This window comes from Haliaeetus leucocephalus, unplaced genomic scaffold (assembly GCF_000737465.1).
Source record: "Haliaeetus leucocephalus isolate CR32 unplaced genomic scaffold, Haliaeetus_leucocephalus-4.0 Scaffold450, whole genome shotgun sequence".
NCBI classification, from domain to species: Eukaryota; Metazoa; Chordata; class Aves; order Accipitriformes; family Accipitridae; genus Haliaeetus; species Haliaeetus leucocephalus.
This window is the reverse complement of record NW_010972886.1, coordinates 290,267-312,276: the sequence shown is the minus strand read 5'-3', so window position 1 is coordinate 312,276 and position 22,010 is coordinate 290,267. Positions and strand designations below refer to the sequence as shown.

The following is a 22,010-nucleotide window of genomic DNA, read 5'->3' as shown; positions in this document are numbered from 1 at the left end:
TCCCCTGTACCTGACCCAGAAGGAGGGTGGGAGAGCAGAAGTGCTTTCAGCGAGAGAAGGCTGCATGGATCCTCAGCCTATTAGGTCTGACATAGCCATTATGGACTGTTACATTCTGGCTCACCTCCACCTCCACATCCTCAAATGTTTTAGTCAAAGCAACAGTATGATCACAGATGACACGCATGGATAATACATTCTCGCTTGCTTGTGCAGCTCAATAAAATATAGCTCAAGAAGGCATAGCAACCATTACTATATTTAAAATTAAATACTATTTATCAAAATAGATTAATTCTAAAGATGACAACACCTTGCAGCGAATCTGCAGAGTTTCTGTCATTCCAGCTACCTGTACACAAATTTCTGCTCTGCATAAGCCACTCCATACCAGTAGCAGAGTCCTATGACCCATGTATAGTACAGCACCACTCAGATCAATAGAGAAGAATCCAGCATAAGAAACTGGAATAACACAGGATGATTGCTGTTATTTCCTGACTGATGACTGTTTATTGAACTTAGTTTTTAGTCTTCAATATTTCTAAACAGTGTACATTCCTGGTATAGGTGACTTAGGCCTGGCTGGCTGGTATAAGAAGCCCAGCATCTTAATGTGGCTGAGATCTTAACAATTGTGATTAGATGCAGAACAAAGTGGGCTGTGGGGGTTTTTGGGGGGGGGGGGGATCATGAGGATTTATGAAAATGTGCCTTATATCAGTCAGTATTAGAAACCAAAAGTAGAACAGATTTAGTACGGGTCATTGTGCTTCTGTCTCTGAAAGCACAGGGTTGGTCCCTACTCTGTAACCACAAATGATTTGTTCGTTCAAGTTTTGAATGACTCAGCTGCTGTAAGCCTGTCACCTCCTTTGGGAGACATTCCATGATTTAATAGTTCTGGGTAAAGTTCTCACTTTCTGTGGAAAAGAAAGAGAGTGATGCTAGAAAAGATAATGAAATAAAAGCGTAGAAAAAGCCTATGTTCTGTTGTTTGGTAAGGAGTAGCCACAAGGGGAACTGGCCTAGGATTTGTTTGGGACCAAAGATACAGCCTTCCTTTCTGCCAGTCACTGGAAACCTGAATGGCACAGAAGATACAGGAAAGGACTTGCTGCTGTGAGAAGTAACCAGAAAGGAACTGCCATAGTAGATCAGAGTAGTCGTGTATCCAGGCTCTAGCTGTAGCTAATGTCAGATGCTTCAGGAGGAGATTTATCAGGCGATTTTGGAATAACCAGCCTGTAAGGGAAGTTTTCTTCCAAAACCTATGTCAAAAAGTAGATGCTTGGATCCTTCAGTCTTGATGGTTTACATGCCTTGTACTCTTTCAGCTTAAGCATAACTGTACACATTCTTATTGCTTTTACAGTCTCATGACTTCAGAAGCTTGCTAGAGTTGCATGATACAGCCCAGAGAAGAGGAGTGGACTAAGTAGACTTCCAAACTTGTATACTTCAACACTTTTTTGAATATCTTGATTTCAGTGATGTGTCACTGAAAGATAGGGTAGAGCATTCCAGAGGTTAATTAGGTATCATATACTTCCATTATCAGATTTGAATTTCTTGTCTCTGAGTTCTGTTGAAGTGCTGCTTCTGTTACGAGGAAGAGCATTGGAAGCTCTTTAAGCCATTTTATGACATGCATTATTATTCTGTGTCCTCTCATTCACTGCTCTTGAAAAGTTACACAGCCCCTCATCTAGTAGTTCCTGTTTCCAGAACACGCAGTACTGATTGCTGTTTGGCTGCAGATTTTGCTGAAGGACTCTACTTGGGCAGGAAATGGGTGGAGACACTCAGAGTTCAGACCACAACATGCCGCCAAGCTGTGATGCCTGTGCAAGTATATTCAGACTCCTGTAGCTGAAAGCAGCCATCATGAGGGAGCAACCATTTTCTGCAACAAGTCTCCCATTGCAAAATCTTTTGGGTGTCATGTTTATCTGCCATTATATCAACGCGTTGAGCTTGCTTCTAACAGGACTAGTTTTACATATGCCATTGCAACAGCTGCATTACTCAAAGCAACAGGTAGAGCACAAGTTTCTGACAATTTTTTGTAGTTACTTTTCCTCATTAACAAAAAACCTATAGCCAAAGAATAAATGTATGTATATCTTCTCTACATAGTTTTCATTTCCTCCTGATTACTTTGTTAGGAGAGATAGACAACATCTACTGTATACTAGAAGTGAAAAAAAGGTACAAAGTCAATTTTTGACAGATTTTTCTAAAAAGAAGCAATATTGTGTGCTTTCAAATAGCTTTTTCTGATTTCTACACCAGCTGGTTGAAAATGTCCAAAATTCACCACTTTTTTTAACAGAAATTTTAATTTTAATATAATGTGTGAATATTTCCATTCCTTCTTTTCTTACCATTTCTAATGAATGGCTAAATGAGCTCAATGACCTATAATGCATTCATCTTTGAAAATGCACAGTTATGTCTACGTGGGCTGCCACAGAACCAAAACACAGGGAGGTTCAATTTAAATTTTATATTCTCAAAAGTAGCCGGTCCACTTTTAGCTTAAACTTTTTCTCCTCGGTTTATTTTTATCTAAACGACCCATTTTTTATACCTGCTCAATAACAGGGTCTTAAATTGGATCTAGATTTGCACTCCTAAGTAACTCTTAATGCATGCTCCCCTGTGCTTATCTAATAATGAGGTTGGACAGGAATAACGACTACTAGAATTGCAACGTTGAAGGCATTCATTAACATTAGTAATCAGCAATCTTGTGTGTAAGCTTTATGCCTACAGTTGATCAGCCCTTTATTGTGCGGCGTCAAGATAGCTTGTATTCAAGCAGGAACGAACCCACTAAGAAAGGCCATCAGGTGAGGTTTCCATGGCAGCAGTTGTCCCTTTGCTGCTCCCGTTTGTGGTATAGACAATGCGGGAATAGTCAGTGTGTCACTGCTCAGTGGAGAGAAGGCTAATATTACTCCATCCCAATGTAGCAAGCGGCATGGTGCAGCTCATTTTAAGGAAGATGAGGGCAGCTGATCACATGGGTTTGTGACCGTAGTGTCCCGAGTGGTGCTCAGTACCTCTTGTGCTCAAAGCATGAGCTCCCGTGGTGTGGCTGCACTGGGGACGGGCCTACAGCAGCTACGCTGAGCACACGAGCAGTATCGCCAAGCAACAAATGGGCTCCTGTGCTGGGCAGCAGAGTGCATGAGCTGTGCTCAAAGACTCTGAACTCATCAGAGATCGCTGACATTCGGGAGCTCATCAGTGACTCATTGGCTGGATTTAGAAAATATTTCCTCTTTCCGATATAAATGCATTCTAGTAAATGCCACTTCTACTTGGTTCATGAATTTGGCTATGTAGATGCAGTTTAGAAGGTCCCTTGAAAAGTCCCTCTGTAAAGGTGCTTTCTAGTGCTGGGCAGTTTTATCACACCAGAGAAAAGAAGTGAAAAAGAAGCACTGAGTTTTTTCTGAGCTTTTTCCTTGGAGCTTGTTTTTCACAGAATCATCATAAAAAGAAGGCAAACAAAACTGAAAAACGTTAAGCAATAGTAGACACTCCCTGCTAAGCCAACCTGGGAGTAGAGGACATCCCATTACCTTCTACCCGGCTGTCCCATCTTTTTCGTTGATCAAGAGGAACATGGTATCCCCTGTTAACCTGGGATACAGAGGAACCCTTTATTTTTTCACAGATACCTTTATTTTGTCAGGTTAATTCTGGCACATAAGAATGTTGTGGAAAATAGCTGTAAAATACAGAGATCATTTTCCATATGTGAACTCATTTGGAGAAAGGGGTTTTAATCTGCATTTAGATTGTGCAGATTAATTTACTGACACATGTAAATTCCTACATGAAGTGTCCCAACTGTTAAGGGTTTGGCTGTAATAAAAGCTTTTCTAAGGAGGAGGGAAGCTATGACAACCATGTACATTTCCAGGGTGATGGAGAATCGTTAAACAGGGATTCTGTACTTTCTGTGTGACGGGCATTTATGGTAACAGTTTTGGGTGGACTTCTATGTATCTGCCCTTCAGGAGCCGATGACTGTTGATCTAGTGATCAAGTGTCTTCCTTAAACAAATAGAAGTATCAGCAAGTGAAGCAAATCATACGGACATGGAAATCCCCATCAATAGTAGTCTGTGCAGCTCCTGAGTCTTCTCTAGCTGTGCTTTACTGTGAGCTTCTCTCTCAAATTGCCAGGTCAGAAAGGAAGAGATTTACATTCTTGAAGAGAGCCCAGCAGCTCACGGGCCCCAGCCTGTCTCTACTGAGCACTTTTCCCTGTTAGCCTCCGTGATGTTTGCTCAGTTGTTTGGCATCATTTCCCTTTCTTAGGTTCCACCTACTGGAACGTATGGACTTGCTCTGCTCCCTCTGACTTCACCACTCACCACATCAGATCTCAAGACAAAAGCTATCCCTTCAGAGGGTACAGGTGTCCACTGCAGTCACACACAGCGAAAGCACATACCGGAGTGCTTCTTCAGGCTGCACTGCAGTAAAGCTGACACTCTGTCTCTCGGGTTAGCGTACCAACAACCTCCACTGTAGCTGAATGCTAAAAATCTCTGTGTCACCAGCAAACCACCATCATTCCTTTTCCTTTACTGTATATTGAGTGTCGAGCTGGGCAGAATTTCACTGATGAGGTGGTTTCTTTTTTTTTTTTTTAAATGTTTGTCCTACCTAGAGAAAAACTATTAGATCCCAAATGATACCAGGTAACTGAAAGAAAAGGAGGAGCAACCTAAAACACAGGTGCTGAAGAAATTGTTCTCCCGAAGAGAAGCTGAACCATATGTTTCTGGCAAACCCCAAAACTGAGGCACTTGCCAGGTATAGCGAGGAGAAGCAGCAGAAACACACAAATGTGTACAAAACAAAAAGAAGGATGCTGCAGAAGGCAGAGAGTTGGGCTGTGTACAAACCTGGAGAACCCTGAATGCTCTTTGGATAAAGAACCTGCTTGGAACAGAGGGTGCTGCGGTTTCCACACCGCCCTATGAAACACAGCTGTGTGATCCTCATAAATACAAATGCAGCAAGGAAATACCTGCCTACATCAGAACATGGAAACTGTCCAACTGCTCATCTTAAATTTAAAACAAAGCAATAAGAATGTGGGGAATCAGTCGTAGTTTCATCATTTGTGATGTTTGTTCTGGGTGGATGTCATCCAGGTGCTCCAGTTCAGTTGCAACTTGCAGTCCTTTCAAATAATTCCTTTTTAGGTTACAGTAGCTAAGACTATAGCCCAAGCTACTTTTGAAAAACAGGGCTGTAGGAGTCAGTACTTGTTATTTTTGTTTTGTTTCAGGGTGTGCTGGATTCACCATGTTACAGGAGTGTGGGTGTACCCGCTTCTTGAGCATCTCAGCCCAGGTGTCAAAATAATCTTTTTTGCAGCCGTTACCGTAATAATTAACATATTCTACTTGGTGGGAGAGGTCCTGAACAACTACATCTGGGATACCCAAAAATGTGAGTATTATTTTCAGAATATTAACTCATGAAATACACCATTGGGACTTGACTATGCTCCCTTGAAAGTCAAGAACTTTTTAAGCTGGCTAAAACAGAGGAGAATGACAGAAGTTCCACTGAAACATCTTGCTTGCTTGCAGTTAAAAGCAGCCAGATGAACGGAGTGGCTGCTGGAGAGCATGATGAGCTATGAATATGTATTCTTTTTTATAACTTCCAATACTAATTTAAGAGCTGTTGGCAATTACCTGAGAGGTTTACAACCCACTTGGTTTACAACCCACTTATTAGCTGATGAACCCATTAAATGCAGCTAGAATAAAGTATCATTCTGTGGGAATGCTATTAATGGTAAGCTTAGACTTAGAAATAAAAATATATTCTTTTAGTATTTTTAGATATAAGATGTTTTCTGCTTATAAATTTACTCAAGAAAAATGAATATGGTCATGTCAGTAAAATAATAGGAATGAAAGATCACCTTAGTGCAGGGTAAACATAACTGTGCAGACTCTACATCATCTACCCTGCCTAGGCCACCCGTTGCTGAGTAGAGGGAAAGGGAAAATAAGACAAACACAAGATTAAAAGTAGGTTCCTTTACTCTATGAAAGATGTTTTTCATTATTCAAATTGCCTGAAATAAGCAAACAACACTCATAATCACTAGAGTGGCAAATCACAGCTGGAGTGAAATCCATGCTCCGTGGGAATTCTGTCATTACGTTTGTTGGGCCCATAACACGTTGGGACCATACAAACAGCCTGTATCCCCTTTTGGGAAACTAAGTGTGCACTGGTTAATACACCATAAATTCACATGGTAGTTTATTGCACACACAAATCTCTTTTAACAAGTCCTCCAGTACAAGGTAGAACCTAATGCCAGAAGCTCAAAGCAGTTTTACTTGCTATTTGCTCATATTAGCACCCAGCTATAAAGTGTCTTTTTGGTTTTGCTCTAGAACCAGCAATCATTGGTCAGTGTTCAAGTCTGGTTTTCAGTCCTCAGTTTGATGTCACATTCAGATCTATTTAACTCACTTAATTCCAGAAAGAAGTTTCTAAAAAAGGCAGCCACAAGGAATAATTTCACTTGACCTAAGTCCTGTATGAAGAATAATAATGTGGTGAAGAATCACGTGTTCTTACCAAGTCCGTGAATAAGTAAATGGTGGAAAATCTCCCTCACTGTTCCACAGTATGCATAAGAAAATCCCTGGTTCTTGTGGCCCTCCACCCTAGAGGAGCTAACATCCATCGGGTCATTCTTCCACCCTCTTCCAAGGTTCGCAATGGCCTTATTATCCTCTCTATCATTTGCTTGATTTGGTTAAGGAACGTTGATCCAAAGTCCTTTGTGGCTCGAGCACTTGCAAACCAGAAAATGCCATGAGTCACCTGCTGTTCTGCTGTGCTTGAAACACTTTGCATACACCTAACCTGAAGCGTATGGCAAGCACACCACAAACAGCAGAGATGTAAAATAATGCCAGTCTGTCACCGTGCAAGACTTGGGAAGATATTATTTGAAAACTGTACATTTAAAAGGGGCTTTTGAGCAGTAAGCTTGCAAATCAAAGCAGTCTGCCATGAGAAGATTTCTGGGGTGAGAGGGAGTTGTTTTGGGTTTGGAGTTTTTTCCTTTTCCTCTGGAGATGCATTAAATAAAACCTCACTACTGACAAAATGATTTGCAGTTAGTTTGTCCAAGTTAAACCACAAACATGGTAGGCAAGGAAAAATTTGCCCTTTGTACAAGCCAGTGTCTGTCCACAGTTTTGAGGGTATCTGCATTCCTGCCAAACTATTTGATGCATCTGCAGTAGAGTGCTTCAGAAGAAAGGAAAGAGGTGCTCTTAAAAAGGCAGATAAAACAGCTCATTTAAAACTATTGGAAAAGTTCCTTCCAGCAGAAAGCAGAAGACTGGAGATATTGGCTCTGGAGCAGCCTTGTAAACCCACTGTAATCTTTTGGACCCAGCCTCTTGTTTTGTTTGTTAAACCTTCAACTGTGGCTCTTCCATTAAATTGGTTTGCCAGCAACACCCAGGGCCATTGTACTTGTGCTGCTGGCAGTGCGCAGACCCATTTGTTTCTGTGTTGCTTCTTTCAGCGAAGCAGCTCTGCAGTTGTGCTTTCTAACTGCAGATGGGTCTTATTGTTTCCCATATTGGAATGAATTAACTATGGTTTTAAAGGGACTTTCAGTGTACCTACCATCTGTGCATATGTTGCACTAGCAGGTGATCTTACTTGTGACTGGATTTTCCTCTCAGCATTCTCAGTCAAACACTGCTTCTCTTTTGCCTTCAGTCCTCAAAAGTCTTTCTTTTCCAGCATGCAGCAGGCCTGAAAACCTCCAAAAGAAATATTTGTATTTGAGATGTCTGGCAGAGAGGGCTTAGTCAGAAGAACAATACTTTTGTCAGATACCAATAGTAACTCATTGTCCAGGAACAGGCATATGAAATAGCTGAATATTTTCATTGCCAGAAAAAACAATCTGCTGCCCAGTCCAGACTTTGCCTAGCATAGAAAAGAGACAAGTCCTGCAGCAAGGATAAGTTCTTTAAGGAGCCCTACACTCAACTCAGCCCTCCTGATATTACCGAAAGACATGGCTGTTACAAGAAGAGAGAGGCACCCTGTCAACAATAATTGATTCTTCATTCTTGTACTCTCAAAAAAGGGAGATGTGCTTGCAAATATTTAAAAATCCAGTGTTGAAATGGAAGGGGGGTTAAAGTTCTTGAATTCTGAAACACAGTTTTAAAAACTTGCTTTCAAATAAAGTCAGCTGCTTAGCTTCAACTATAATAACATCTACTTTAATTTGCTTGTAGGTAAGCAGAGGAGGTGAAGGAACTAACTGTTCCCAGACCCCTGCAGCCGTCAAAGGCTGAGCATGCGGCAGGGGGTTAGGCTGATTTGAAAATGGTCCGGAGGGAGGGAGGATTGTGCAGTTCATTACTGGACAACCACTGCCATCAGGTGTGCAGATGCTCTTTTCGTTCGCAGCAGGTGAGGTAACACATGCAAGAGCATGTGAGCAAGTAGGGGAGAAACAACAGCAATAAAGGGAAAAGAAAGATTAATGCATTAGAAGAACCTCTCTAAGTAAACTCTTCATTTTTATTCATTGAGAGATTTTTAAAAGCTGTTTTCCATATGTTTTCAGGTATTGAAGAAGGAAAAGAAAAGCCAAAATTGGACTGAACAATAGAGGCAACATGGACGATTGTTTATGGCTCCATGGAAGATTTCTCATCCCCAACAGAGGTTGGCATGGAGAGGAATCTTTTGGAAAGGAGGAAGTTTAATGGGCCCTCTGCTCAGTGCAAGGATATTTTGGGGTTTTCTATGGAAGGAAGATGATTTTAGCTAAGAATAATAACAATGTTTCAACCTCCGTTCCTATTTCTCAATGCTTGCATGTGACATACACATATGAGATGTATATTTATCTCCACGGCATTCTCCATGTGCATTTCTTGCATCATATAAGTCATTAAATCATTAAGTCATTAAGTCTTTTCACTTCCACCAAGAAGAACAGTGAGTCCATTCTCTGTATTGTTTGAGAAAAGCTTAACCAGATGGGTCACTAATATGGGGAAACAAAACAATCCTATATATCTCAAAGTGCAGTGTAAAAATACAGTAGAAATTAATGCATGAATGTATCCAAAGAAGAATTCAATCTGACTGAAATACTAATGTAACACTATGTAACAGCTGCCTTAAATTGGTGATGTTAATGATTTTATCAGTCTAGTAAAATCTTACTTGCAATGTTAGACTCTCTGAATATGATGCAACTTTTCTTAAATAGATAGGCCTAAATAAAGATCAAATTATCCCTGCTTTTCTGTTTCTTCATGCTGATTCTTGAAATTCTAGATGGATTGATGGCATTGAATTATATATTTTCAGGTTTTCCAGTGTCAACTGTAGATGATATTATTTCTACATGAGGATTTTTCTTCTTATTTTCCTAGCACAAGACCTGATCCTGCATTTTCAAGTTGTAAGTTCTCAATAGATGGGCTGAGCTGTTAGTGTTGTACCAGAGAGAGCATTTAAGCCTTACTTCAGGAAGGCACGTAAGCAAATGTTTAAAGTTAAACATATGCCTGTTTGTGTTAGGAATTCAGCTGCAAAATACTAGCGATCATTTAAACTTGACAGGATTCTGTTTAATTATCAGACAATCAAGAAGGAACTCTAATAGTCAGAAAATTTGTCTAGAATTAAAGTGAAGTGAATGGAATAATTTTCAGCAAGAAATTATTTATAAAAAAGTAACTTTAAGATCCAAATGTCTTGGTATTCACATCACATATTTATTCATCAGTGTATTTAGATGTATTTATTTTAACACATGCAGAGCACTTCAAAGTTGTGTAATGTTAATGTGTGATTTTTATTAAAGGGATTTCTGCAGTTTTAATATGACTTAACCATGTTTCTGCTCTGGAACAGTTCTGGGGGAAACTGATCTCATGCAACTCGTGACATGCCTCCACAGTATTTTTTTAAATGTACTTGTATTCATAGGAGACAGTGCGCAAGTTCAACAATGCTTTTTGGTTGGTTTCCTTCAAAAATAAGGCTTCTGTGATGATACTGTCTTTGTGGCTGTTTGTCTGTTTTCTCAATAATTTTTAACTTGTTGATCAGAGTTGCAAAGATTCCAAAGCTAGGCAAGTTACTAGAAAGTTCATGGAAATAAGTGGCCAGATAAAGAAGAAGGAGCTCCTCTGATGGTCCCACAGAGGGAGAGGACAGGACACACAAACCCAGCAGAATTTGGAAGCAAATTAGCTGTAGCCATGTGGCCTCGTGTTAGGGATATTATGTTCTGCTGGACCTGAGCTGTGTATTACATATGCACGGTAATACTGCAATGTGGTTACTCTATTCACACATAACTAGGGCTTGATTGTAATAGATGGTTGTTATTGGAGGTGGTAAGATGTCTGTTATTTGCAGCAGGCTTTCAAAACTCGGGAAGGAAAGAAAACACAGATTCAGTCATTTTAGTGAGCTACAAATGGTTTAAAGTCACTGCTTCTGAAAGCTGCAGTAGCACATGAAAGTACTGGTGGACAATGAATATACTAAGGAATCTGGCTGTACTTCCCAAGAGCAGCAGCAGCGGTGACAGACATCACATTGTGACAGATTATCAACTGCAGCTTAGGGTGGGAAGCCCAAAGCACAAACCCTGTTGACTTGTTTGTCATTTGACGAACTTGCATAACTCATGCTCTGCTGTTAAGTCTAGGACATTTTTGCAGTTTTTTTATTTCAGGGGGATTGTTTCCTTCACTGAATTCAAGAATTCATTCTGATGGAAAGAATGTGTTAAATAAAAATAAGAAATGCCAAAATGCCACACAGCTGTACACATTCTGCTAGAGCACAGTGAACATCTCTGCTGTATTTATTGCACCACTGAGTGGCTGAGACTGGCTGTTGATGGAAAGATTCCTCTTTCTCATAAAGTTTTATACCTGCTCAAGATGTTTTTCTTCTAATACCACGTCATTTTAGGTGATAATGGAAATATAGGAAGAATATAAAGAGAACAGAAACATCAGAGATCAAAATTGCGTAGCTGAGTCCATGGGTAGGTATCCAAGTGAAAGAAAACTCCCTTTCAGAGATACAGCGTAGGGACACTTAAAATTGTCATCCCTCGTATCTGTGAATTTGTGAATATTCAGGACCTCAAAAAAATAGACTACCAAGCTTAGATCTCAGGTAAGCCCCTAAGGTTGGCAATGTTAGCCAAAGGCAATATATGTGACACAAAATGTGGTGGGTTTCATTTGGTTTGAGGAAATTTATAGTATTCCAGGGTTTGAACTCAGTTTGTCTTCTCAGATCTCAAAAAGTTCTCCACCTCTTGTGAGCTTTGAATCATCGCATTTAAAGTCAAAAACATTTTAGAGCATTAAATCCAGCCTATGATGTATTAACCATGATATAAATAACTTAGGGGCCTGTGTACCCAGAGAGTGCTCTTCTAGACTGTATTCATTCCCTTTAGAATTACACAATCCATCATTCTTAAGAAAGATGATTGATGAATGATGACTAAAGTAAAAGTCACTTGTAAGCTTGCCAAATTTCAACCATCTTGGCTGAAATTGTCCCTGAAAGGTATTTCTCTTGGGGGAACTATTTTTTTGGTGGAAAACTTTTTGTCAGAACAAGTCATCTATTTCCAAGTGCAAGTCTATGAAAAAAAAAATCATGTCTGGAAAACTTTTTCTCTACTTTTCTCTTGCTGTGAAACTGGGTCTTTGGAAGAAGGATAGTGTTTATGTTAGTAACACTTCTGAATTTATGGGGAAAATCTATTTGTCTTTGTCCAAGTTTTAGAAAAAAATATGCCTGCACTTCCCTGTAGTGCACAGGTAATTCTCTAAAGTGCTTATCAACTTTGGGAATGATCCATCTTGTGGCTGAACAGGATTTTCCCTGCCATCCCTGATCTGTTGACCTTCTCCAAGCCTGACTACCCAAGACCCACACCAGAATGGGGACCCCAACTTTGGTTCCCATGTATTGTCAATACCTTCCCAAAGCTGATGCAAATAAAGCTGCCTAGACCAAATAGGAAGGAAGCTAAGCTTTGATGAAAACCTGAGCAATGGGAGTAGGTTCTAGATGGATAAACTAAGTGAAAAAAACTAGCTTTTCCCTTGAGGACTACAGTAAAATTAAATTAGTAATGTTTATTGAGTATGTCATAGCTCTAACGATAAACCACATAGAAAACTCTGTGAAGTTTCATCATTCAGTGAGCACCATCCATCACATGTTATGAATGAGGCATAGGAAAAAATACTGTATGATCATCTTAATTAAAGGCAATATCATAATTCATATTCACAAGAGGCCAAATTAAGGTTGAACAGACGGCCTTCATTCTGACATTGCCTCACTCTTGAATGCCTGACTTTGCAATCTTAATAATATTCTCTTGACTTAGTATAGAACACCAAAAAGGGGGGATTTTTTTTTAAAGGCTGGTTAGAAAGTCCAGCCACAGAGTTGCCATGAATTTCTGTGTGACTGTATCCCCCTGTTTGGCTTTAGAAAGCTCATTCTCACTTTCTGCATCCATTCAGCTACCCCAAAACATATATGCACAGTTCCCATACCACTCTGTTACAAAGAGGTTGCCATAATTTGCAAACTTTTGCCACAATTTCAAAATGAAATTATTTTAGTCTGTGATTTAGCTTGTGTGTGATAAAACCATAGTTTGCTGTCTCTCTGTAGCAACTGTTGACTTATTTTAAAGGAAAATGGCAAATATTTTCCTTAATTTTAAGTTGATTCTTTGCTTCTCTGCCCACGTGAGTAATATTAGCTAAATTACCACGAGTGCATGTCAAAGCCACTTGGACAGTGTGAGTAGACTGAAAAATGGCTAACCATTCTGCAGGCTCCCACGTGGCAGTTTGTAACAACAGTGTATAAGGCATACGCTCCTTAGTTCATTTTTCCTATTGAATTTGCTTTTTAAAGACTATTTCAAACCCTAACATCAATTTCTTCTTTGCCTTTTATTTTCTGTAAAGATTGGTCAGTCTGTAGGGCTCTCATACATGCTTTGCTAGCCTTTGAAGACTCAGATACCATTAGACTGAACACTGAAAGTATTTATAATCTAAAACTTGAGTTAAAGTATAGTCCTGAAGAGACCATCAGCCTGAGGTTAGCATCACTGAGGTAGGTTTGGTGTTCCTGCCCTGAGAGCAAAGCTGCAAGCAGTAGGAGATGTGTAGGTGAGGTCGCCTCTGAACACAGCCTTGGAGAAGCTATGCTACTAATCCTGTCTTTGAATGCTCCTGTGTTTCATGTGAACAGGGGCAAACGGTGGTGACAGATATTTTCCATCTGCAGCAGCAAAAGAAAGCTCCTAATCAAAGTGTAGTGCATACTAGTAGAAGAGGTCATCTCTGCTAGGGTATCCCAGCTGCTCTGCTCTGCTCCTGTGGTTCAGAGCTTCACGTGCTGCTGTAGCCAGCCGCTTAAACTGGGGTCACAGGTGTTGCAGGGAAGGAAAGAAACCTGGGAGCTTTATTATATATTTGGGCCATTATGTTTGGCCCAGCATGTTCATATGTGTTGTAAAAGCGCAGGTGTCTTCAATGTATCTGACTGCTGTATTACACCTAGGATTTGACTATTGCAGAAGTCCCAGGAAAAAAAGCAGTTGCAGGTTTGACTGGTCAACTTTCTATAGTGGCGATGATCTCTCCTCTTTTTGAAGCAAGAGAAGCAAAGGGCAAATGAAATTAGCCTGGAAAGTAAAAAGATCTAGCTGTTGACATCTGTTTAGAAAAGTACTTGGGCACATGCTGAACTCAAAGCACATGCACAGGTGCTTTTCAGTGCCGGGGCTTTGCTGAGTGAGGGGGCAAGTGGACTTGCAGGTGGAACGCTTTCTGTAGTGCTTCTAATGACATAATGAAGTGAAAGAGCTTTTTGTGCTTAGAATGAAAATAGCTCTTTTGAGCATAGTGACTTCCTCTTGTATTATTAAGTAACTCTAAGAAGAACAGAACTGTCCAATTTACAGACCATAAACATCAAATATATTTAACGTATATTCTCCAAAATAAGCAATTTTATTTTTATCAAAAATGCACTCTGTTTTGTTCAAGTAACAGATGGAAATCAATGGATTTTAATGTAACCCAGAAAAGCAAGTTGTAGTCTTATTCCCTTAAGTGCCCTTTCCTTGTTCAGACCACAGCTGTAAAGGGATTTGAACTTCAACACAATAAATGCCAGTACAGAAATTTGAAAGGTAGGCCGCAGACTTCGTGGCCTACCAGAGGAGGTATCTGCTGTTCTTTAGAACTGTGTAAAATGAGACAGAAGTAAAATAGCATCTTTTTCATATAATTTGTATTGTAGCTAGTCATGGTGTCCAAGTTCAGCATTTTATATATAGCTTGTGTATTAAAAAGTAAACATCTACCATTAGGCTGGAGAAGTATCTCCGCAGTGTGCATTCTAAATATAGAGATTGCTATGGTACAGTCAGTACTAGGACATAATATCTCTTTGCTTTTTTAATATGCACATAGTCGCCACTGTATGTATATTGTGCACATAAAAGTTACACACACACATGCATACAGATACATGTATACACATACATGTATACACGCAGACACACGTGATCTTTTGTAGAAACAAATAATGACAGTCAGATGTTAAATGGCAGTTACTTGCTTAACATGGAAAGAAATCAGGCACTGTGAAAGGTGTCATTCTTGACATGGGCAGTAATTCCACTGTAACTCCAAACTGGCAGCTCCTTGTGCTCCCACTTTTCCCCTGAGAGTAAGGCTGATGAGCTGCCGGCCATCCTGCCCATTGCAATAGGGGTATCGGTGGTACCGCATTTCTGGATGTTTCCTTTTGCAGGCAGAGCAGTGCCTGGCTAGCTTTCTACATATTATCGTCTTAGCTTATTTACTATGTAAAATAAAATAAATTATTCTTACTTAATAATGGTTCCCAATTTGGCTTCTAAGTTTACACCTGACAGATGTAATGGGCTAAAAGAGGGGGAGGTCGCCCCTCTTCTGCTACTAGTATTAAGCTGCAAAGCATTTTCTCTAGAGGTGGCTTAACACAACAGGAGTGTTATTAGTCATAGAGTAGGAAGAGGCCATTATGCACACAATACTTAAGAGAGGCAGCAAAAATTATGGTAATGGCAGACCTCAACTATCTGTACGTAGTCTGGCCAAGGGTCACCACAGGACAAGTTATAAAGAAGGAATTTCTTGAATGGTTATTTCTTGGAATGAGCAACTGTGGAGTACCCAAAGGCAGGGAGGGCTCTTGAACCTGGGTGAAGCTCAGGAGCTCACTGGAGACGTAATCCCAGCTGAAGCATTAAGCAATACTGACCATAGCATAATTACATTCACCCTACCTGGGGAAGGTAAGGTACCAAAACTTTGTACAGTGACCGTAAACATTGGAGAGGAGTGGTGAGGAGGATGGGGGGGGGGGGGGGGAGATATAAAAAGCTGTCATTGTCTGAAGGTGACTTGCTTCCAGCAGACCATGATACAAAGGAGCTCCCTTGGCACAGGCAGTGGGAGCTTCTGCCACCCAACAGGAACATTTTGCAGTGAGTGCTCATGAGGCAGCTCTGGGGAGCTGTGTAAGAAAGATGACCAAGAGAAGAGAAACTAACCTGGTTACAAAAATCACCTCACTTAGGTGTAGCCCACAGCTGGGTATATCTCCAGTCCAGAGAGAAGCACTCAAAGTGGGTTTTGGTCTCTCTCTGCCGAGGCCATAGAGTTATGCAGGATTTTGAGCCCATTCCTTGGAGAAGGAGCTACAGAGGCCAACCCTTATGTAGAAATAGTGCCATAGGCATCCTGCCAAGGATAGCACAGCGTGTAAAACCCCAGGTCTGAGGAAAAAATACGTAGGCATGTGACAGTATATTGTGATACTTTTAATGTCAGAACCACTAGTGGGATAGGCATAGTTAGAGGCATATATATAGTGATATAATTATGTTCCAACTATTTCTAGTGTTACAGAGTTTTTGAAGGGAGCCACAATACTGAATAGGTGGTAAGCTTAGAAAGAGGTCTGGTCTATGATATGATTAAATCAAGATCACTTGTAAACTCAAGTACCTGGCTGCCACTGCTGTCAGGGTTAAAAGGTGGTTTTACTGCACAGTGTTGCAGCATCCCGTTCATACTGGCCCACAGCTTAGCCCTGTGTAACGTGTGGTACTTTTCCTTCTGCGGGAAGTCCACATAGCCCAAGCCATCCCAGGGGTTAGCCAGACCTTGGCTGCAAACACGTAGAGTATTCTGCTCTGCTTGTGAACTCAGCTTCCACAAAGGGCAACATGTATATTGACGTGTGCCATAGGTATGGTTGGCATATGTGTCTGAAGATTTCAGACTAACTCAAAGCAAAAAAAAACCAAAAGAAAAAAGATGTAAGGCTTTGTTTTATAGAGCATTAATTATGCAGCTACTGGAAGCTTTCTAGTTCCTTTCAGCACTTTTACTCAGAATTTAGATTCTGCTGGATATACTTAATTTTTTAAAACCCTCTACAGTTTGCAGTTTACACATTTGCATAGCGTAGGACTACTGTCAGGAACATATATTTGCAGATTTGGGGCATGAGCTGTTCTCATCATTTCAGTGGGATGGAGAAGAGAAAACAGTTCAAAGGAGGAGGATGGGGGAAGGGAAGCATTTCCATATTTTTTTTAAGGAATCATAAAGACACACAGGCAAGTGTGTCAATCATGAGACGTAGTTCTCTCTTTAATATTGTCAGGAATACAAAAGTTCACAGAGCACATGTGTGAGAGGGTGCTGTGCTGCCTTGACTACATGATCTGCATGATACATGTCAGAAGATGGGAATGTTGCTATGGCAATTCTTCCCTCTCCTGAATACTAAGTTGACGAAGAAGCCAGTCCACAATCAGGCAGGCTCATTTATGAACTTGCCTGCTTGGAGATGCTAAATACTATTTATAATTTCTCTTGAAAGGAGACAACGTTGTTTTCTGCCCTGGCCTCTCAATGCCCTATGCCCCAGTCCTCCTATATTCTTAAGGCTTCTGTGATTTGGAAGCTGCTGAAGGCAGAGATTTAACTGAATTTTATGCTGAAGACTGTTGGGGGCTTCCCTCAGCTTATACAGTGTCCTTCAATTTCCAACTTGCTAAGAAGGCAACAGACAGATGGGTCTTTCTTCATTTCCAAAAGTCATCTTGCCGTTTTATAAAGTTCTGGATCAAATGATCCGTAAATCTTTACTTTCAATCTGCAGAGGAGTAGCCTTTTCCCATTTACATTTCCCCCTCATAGGAGAGCGAGAGAGGGATTGCAAGCCTGTTTGTTCCCCCTACCAACTTTTTAGCTGGTTGACCCTTAGAGCCCGTCAACGTCCTTGTTTGTACTATTGAGCCTTTCCCCTTGTGCTGTGTGGGTACTGTGATGGGAAAGTGATGCCTTTACCACCAGCTCTCCTAATTGCACCTTTGATTTCCCTTAGAAATAATACTTGCCTGCCCTAAAAATCTGTATAGCACTGCTTTGTGGAACCAAAGCAACTGGCAGCTCCATTGCAGAGGTGGCAAACTTCAGTAGATGCAGCAATTCCTGTATTAAGGTGTTTCCCGTTGTCCAGGTTGTATCATATTTTCTAGTAGCAGGCTCTGATTTCAGTTATTTTCCCTTTACCTAACTTTCATTTTGTAGACTGGAATATTCCCTGCTAGGAAAATTCTACATGTTTGATTCAGGCTAAATACTGGGAGGAAATTTTCTAAGATGGCTCAGGCACTCCAAAATGAAGATAAGGAAAAACAGACTGTATTGTCCATTTTTTTAAAAAGTTCCTTCAAATTAGTTGATCACATTATTTTTATTGGGGGCTTTTTTTTTTTTCCTCAGGATGGATACTGCTCTAGGGAACTGTGCAGGGAGGGAGGATGTAAAAGCTTCATCTGATGAGCCATAAATGAGGCAGGACAGCACAGGAAGAGAAAGAGGGGGAATCTGAAGGTTGCTCTGCAGAACTAGATGCTCTGCTTACGTGTGTGATGCTGTGTCAATTACTTAATTTTACCATTCCACAGTTGGCCAGTAACTTTTTTTATAGTTTGAAATGTTTATTTAGCACCTCCTGTGGGCTCTAAAAGTACTAAACCAAATGACTTCTGCAAGAGCAAAAGAGTAAGGCAAAAGGTATCATTGAAAATTATGGCAATCTATATACCAAATCACTCCAATACCCACCTCAAACAGAGAATGTACCCAGCATATGAATTTATTTGATGCTTCAGTGTCCAGTTATAGAGTAACAAAGTCAACAGATAATAAAACAATCCGTCATGAGGAGAAACATGACCAAAACAGCAATAAAAGAGAAATTTTATGTCAAGTTTAATATGTGTGCACAAATTGCAATAGGACCTACCGAACTTTCTCAGACAAGTCAGAGGCTGGTGTAGATGAAGAGGCATCTGCAAATACAGGACATCTTTGGAAACTGCAGAAGCAGGTGCTCTCCAGAGAAATGGGCCTTCCTGATGTAGCATTCATTTGTTCTTTGTAGGAACAAGAAATAAATGGAAGAATTTCAAATTTAAGGCTTAACTCTGTAATGCATGTGCAGACATAATTTAGAACCCCCCGAAAATCTCGTTGACTTAATTACTTATTTTTTGTCTGGTTTCCGCTGTGCTCATCAAGTGAGTATTTCTCAGTCCAGCTGGTCTGAGGTTTTTGATACCCATCTGACTCAGAGGCAGAGCTTCAAACCACAATGGCCAGTACAGAGTCATCAAAAGTTTCCACAGTGCAAAGGACCCAGGAGTGAAAAGCATTTACTTCTTTAGCAGGATTAACACAGAGAGGATGCTTAGTAGTTTGCAACCACCCAAACCCGGGATTCTTAAACTATGCTCTTTCTTCTTTCTTTTCCATCTAAGCTCATTTTGTTTCCAGAGGTTTAAACGTCGAACTTGAGAAGGCACCCTTGCTGCAGGTACTTTCCGTGTTTCTGAGTGAGCGGGCCAAGAAAAACAGCAGACGAAGATAATTTTCCTACAGTGTTCCAGACCAGCTAGAAAAGGTGATGAATGGCAGCAGAAAATTCGCTGACAATTTTAGTATACAGCCCAGCTCACCCTGCTGAAGGGACACAGCATACGCTGCTTTCTGATGGGCAGCATCACCATGCCTCTGGGTCGCAATGTTTTGCTGCAGCTTACCCAGAGCAGGTGTGGATGTCATGTCCGGAAGGACTGAAAAGCTTAGATTTCTCTGTTCAAAGAGTGGCTTTTACCTCGTGCTGCCAAAAGCTGTCCGTGACCCTGAAGCATCATCTGGGACGTGACCATGAGAGCTTCCTCGGCTGTGCTGTTCGCAGGCTGCCTGCCTCTAGTGACCGCAGCGTGACCCCTTCACTTTCCCCACCGAAGCTGAGAATCACTTGCCCATCACTGGAAGAGCTCCTCAGCATTCACGGCCATGAAAAACCACAAGAGCTGGAGTAAAATGAGATTTATTCAGAAAGAGGGTGTGAATCCAATTAGAGCAAAACAAACGGTCTACATGCCACATTTCTTTCTCACCTCTGCAGAAGCTAATCTAGCTAATCCCTTTGTGTTGTAACAGGAAAATAATCGATACCTTACAACTCTGCAGCCAGTATCGGAGGACGCAGGCAGCAAACACAGCTGTCCGGGCCTCTGGCCCATCCAGCTCTGTGTTTGTTACTGTCAGCCAGCAGCTGCCTCTGGTGCGTCCTCAAACTTTCTGCCACCGTGCCTACACGCAAGCACTGACTTGGGGCCACATCTCATTTTCTTATTCCCAGATAAGCATTCTGCTTTGCTGCCGTGATGCGAGTTTCCTAAATAAGACGATGTTCTGGGAAAGAGATCTTCCTGTGTGAGAGGAGACAGTTACTTCTTTCGGCAAGCGTGGCGTTCGCACAGGCTGCACTGACATCCTGTGGCTCCATTTCCCTGCCTGGAAGGAGCGCGAAGGGACAACTTCACCCCTGTCGCCAGCCCCCGTCCCCCCTCTGCTCCCTGTGGGTCACTGATGCCCCGTCCAAACCCTCTGACAGGGGAAGGGGCACCTGCCCCCTTGCTGGCTCCAGCGCCTGCTCCTGCCCACCGTGCTGGGCTGGCGGACACAGGACCCGACCTCCCTGCAGCCCCACTCGCCCAGACGCCGCTGGCCCGGGGAGTAAGTGACCGTCGCCCCCCACCACCTTTTTGGCACCCCCCGAGTCACTGCCCACAGCAGCAGGGCTGGGTGAGGATGAGCTGTAGTGACCCGTCGCGGGGTGGGGTGTTGCTGGAAGGGCGGGGGCTTTTTTTAAGGGAAAACTGATGAAAATCCCTCACCCCCCCCAACCTCTGCCCGCCGGGACTCCAGGTAGAGCCCGGACGGCACTCGCCGCACGCGTTCACAGCGCCGAGCCCTGCCGGGGGGCTCCCAGGGCCTGCAGCGAGCTGCATCCCCCAGCCCGGGCTCAGACACTGCACAGAACAGCACCCAGCCCCATCAGAAGTCGAGTTTAATTTTACCTTCCCCTGGGGAATAGCGTTAATCTGCAACTTTTTAGGCATCACTCGATCAGCTGAATAACAGCTATTAGCTTTGGACTCTAGGCATTTTTATGAGATATTAGTTCCAGGGCTTGTGGTTTGGCGTAGAAAGCATATTATTCACACACAAAACAACTGCATTAAAATAACATTAGGAATCTGGCTTAAACTGACAAAACCTAGGAAACTCAGAATTAAGGCTGAAAATATGTCCTTAACTCACCCACCACGTGCCTGGTACGGCAGCTCGTGCGGTACGTCAGACCCGCTGGCTGCGGCCCTTGCTGCCTCCGGCCGAGCCGTGCTCCCCTCCCCACTTCCAGGGAGGAAACGGGGCCGCACCTCGACCGCGGTCCCACCGCCCCCGGGGAGCAACAACCCACCTTGTTTGGTCAGACAAGGTTTGGGACTGAAGCGTAATGCCGCTCTTTTCTGCGCGTCTCTACTTACAGAGCCGTGTTTCCTCCCCTGCCACCAGCATCACCGTGGTCAGAGCAAACGCTGCTAAGAAAGCAACGCAAGCCGAGGAGGAATTTGTCCGGTGTGTGGTCAGGGGTGAGACATGAGCCGGACGAGCAAACCCATGTGGTGCCTGGCTTTGACCTGCCCTTGATTTGCTTTGATTGATCCAAGTACCGCAGCCAGAACGAAATGCGGCCGGGGCAGCGACTGCCGGCTCACGCCAGGGATGGCACTCAGCTGCAGAGGTTGGCTGGAGGTAACGCCAGCCCCAAGAGGAGCAGATGGGCCTTTCTGAAACCCGCCGGGGGAAAATCCTTGGCTCGGAAAACAGCTAATAATGTTCACTTAGTGGATCGCCTTGCTGTGAGGGGTCCGAGGCCAAGAAGTAACACGGGGATGCAGGTTGCTGTCACCAGAGCTGAGGGGAGGAGGGGAAGGAGCTGTGCCGAAGGGCTCCCCGCTCACAGGGCCTTTGCTCAGAGGAAGCTACGACGCACATCAAGAAATTTGTGTCGTAGCATCCAGTGGCTGAAAAATGAGGGAGGGTCTCTGGAAGGGTCATGCAGTGGGTCAAAAAGCGGCAGTGCTGTGGGCATTCCCAGTCCAAACATCTGCTGTGCTCCCGTTGTTCTCCCAAAACCCTCCTCTGGGTCACAAACCACAAACATCCAAACGCTCATTTCGCCACTGGCTTTCCGGAAGGCGTATCTGAGCTTTGGAAAAGGTGATCTCAGCTGGAGGATGTTCGCTGCAAACGCAAACAAACAAAAGCAGCAGCCTGGGCAGGATCACAGTTCTCATCCTCCAAGAAAAGAATCACCATGCAGGTTCCTCGGGCCCCTGGGAAGGACCAACCTGCCCACTCCTGGTGACAGACTGGCTTGGCTCATTTTAA

General features: G+C 42.4%; 1 protein-coding gene across 3 annotated transcripts in view; it reads left to right on the top strand.

Moving 5' to 3' along the window:
* AIG1 (androgen-induced 1) overlaps positions 1-9,415 on the top strand; it is a 123,870-nt gene extending 114,455 nt beyond the window's left edge. The window contains exons 6-7 of one of the 3 annotated variants that reach the window (XM_010574593.1): positions 5,321-5,484; positions 8,669-9,415. In XM_010574593.1, coding sequence (XP_010572895.1) covers positions 5,321-5,484; positions 8,669-8,706 — 202 coding nt within the window. In that variant the 3' untranslated portion in view covers positions 8,707-9,415. The remainder of the gene's footprint in view (positions 1-5,320; positions 5,485-8,668) is intronic. The other 2 variants (XM_010574594.1, XM_010574595.1) reach the window with 2 other exon arrangements.
* Positions 9,416-22,010: the final 12,595 nt, after the last annotated feature.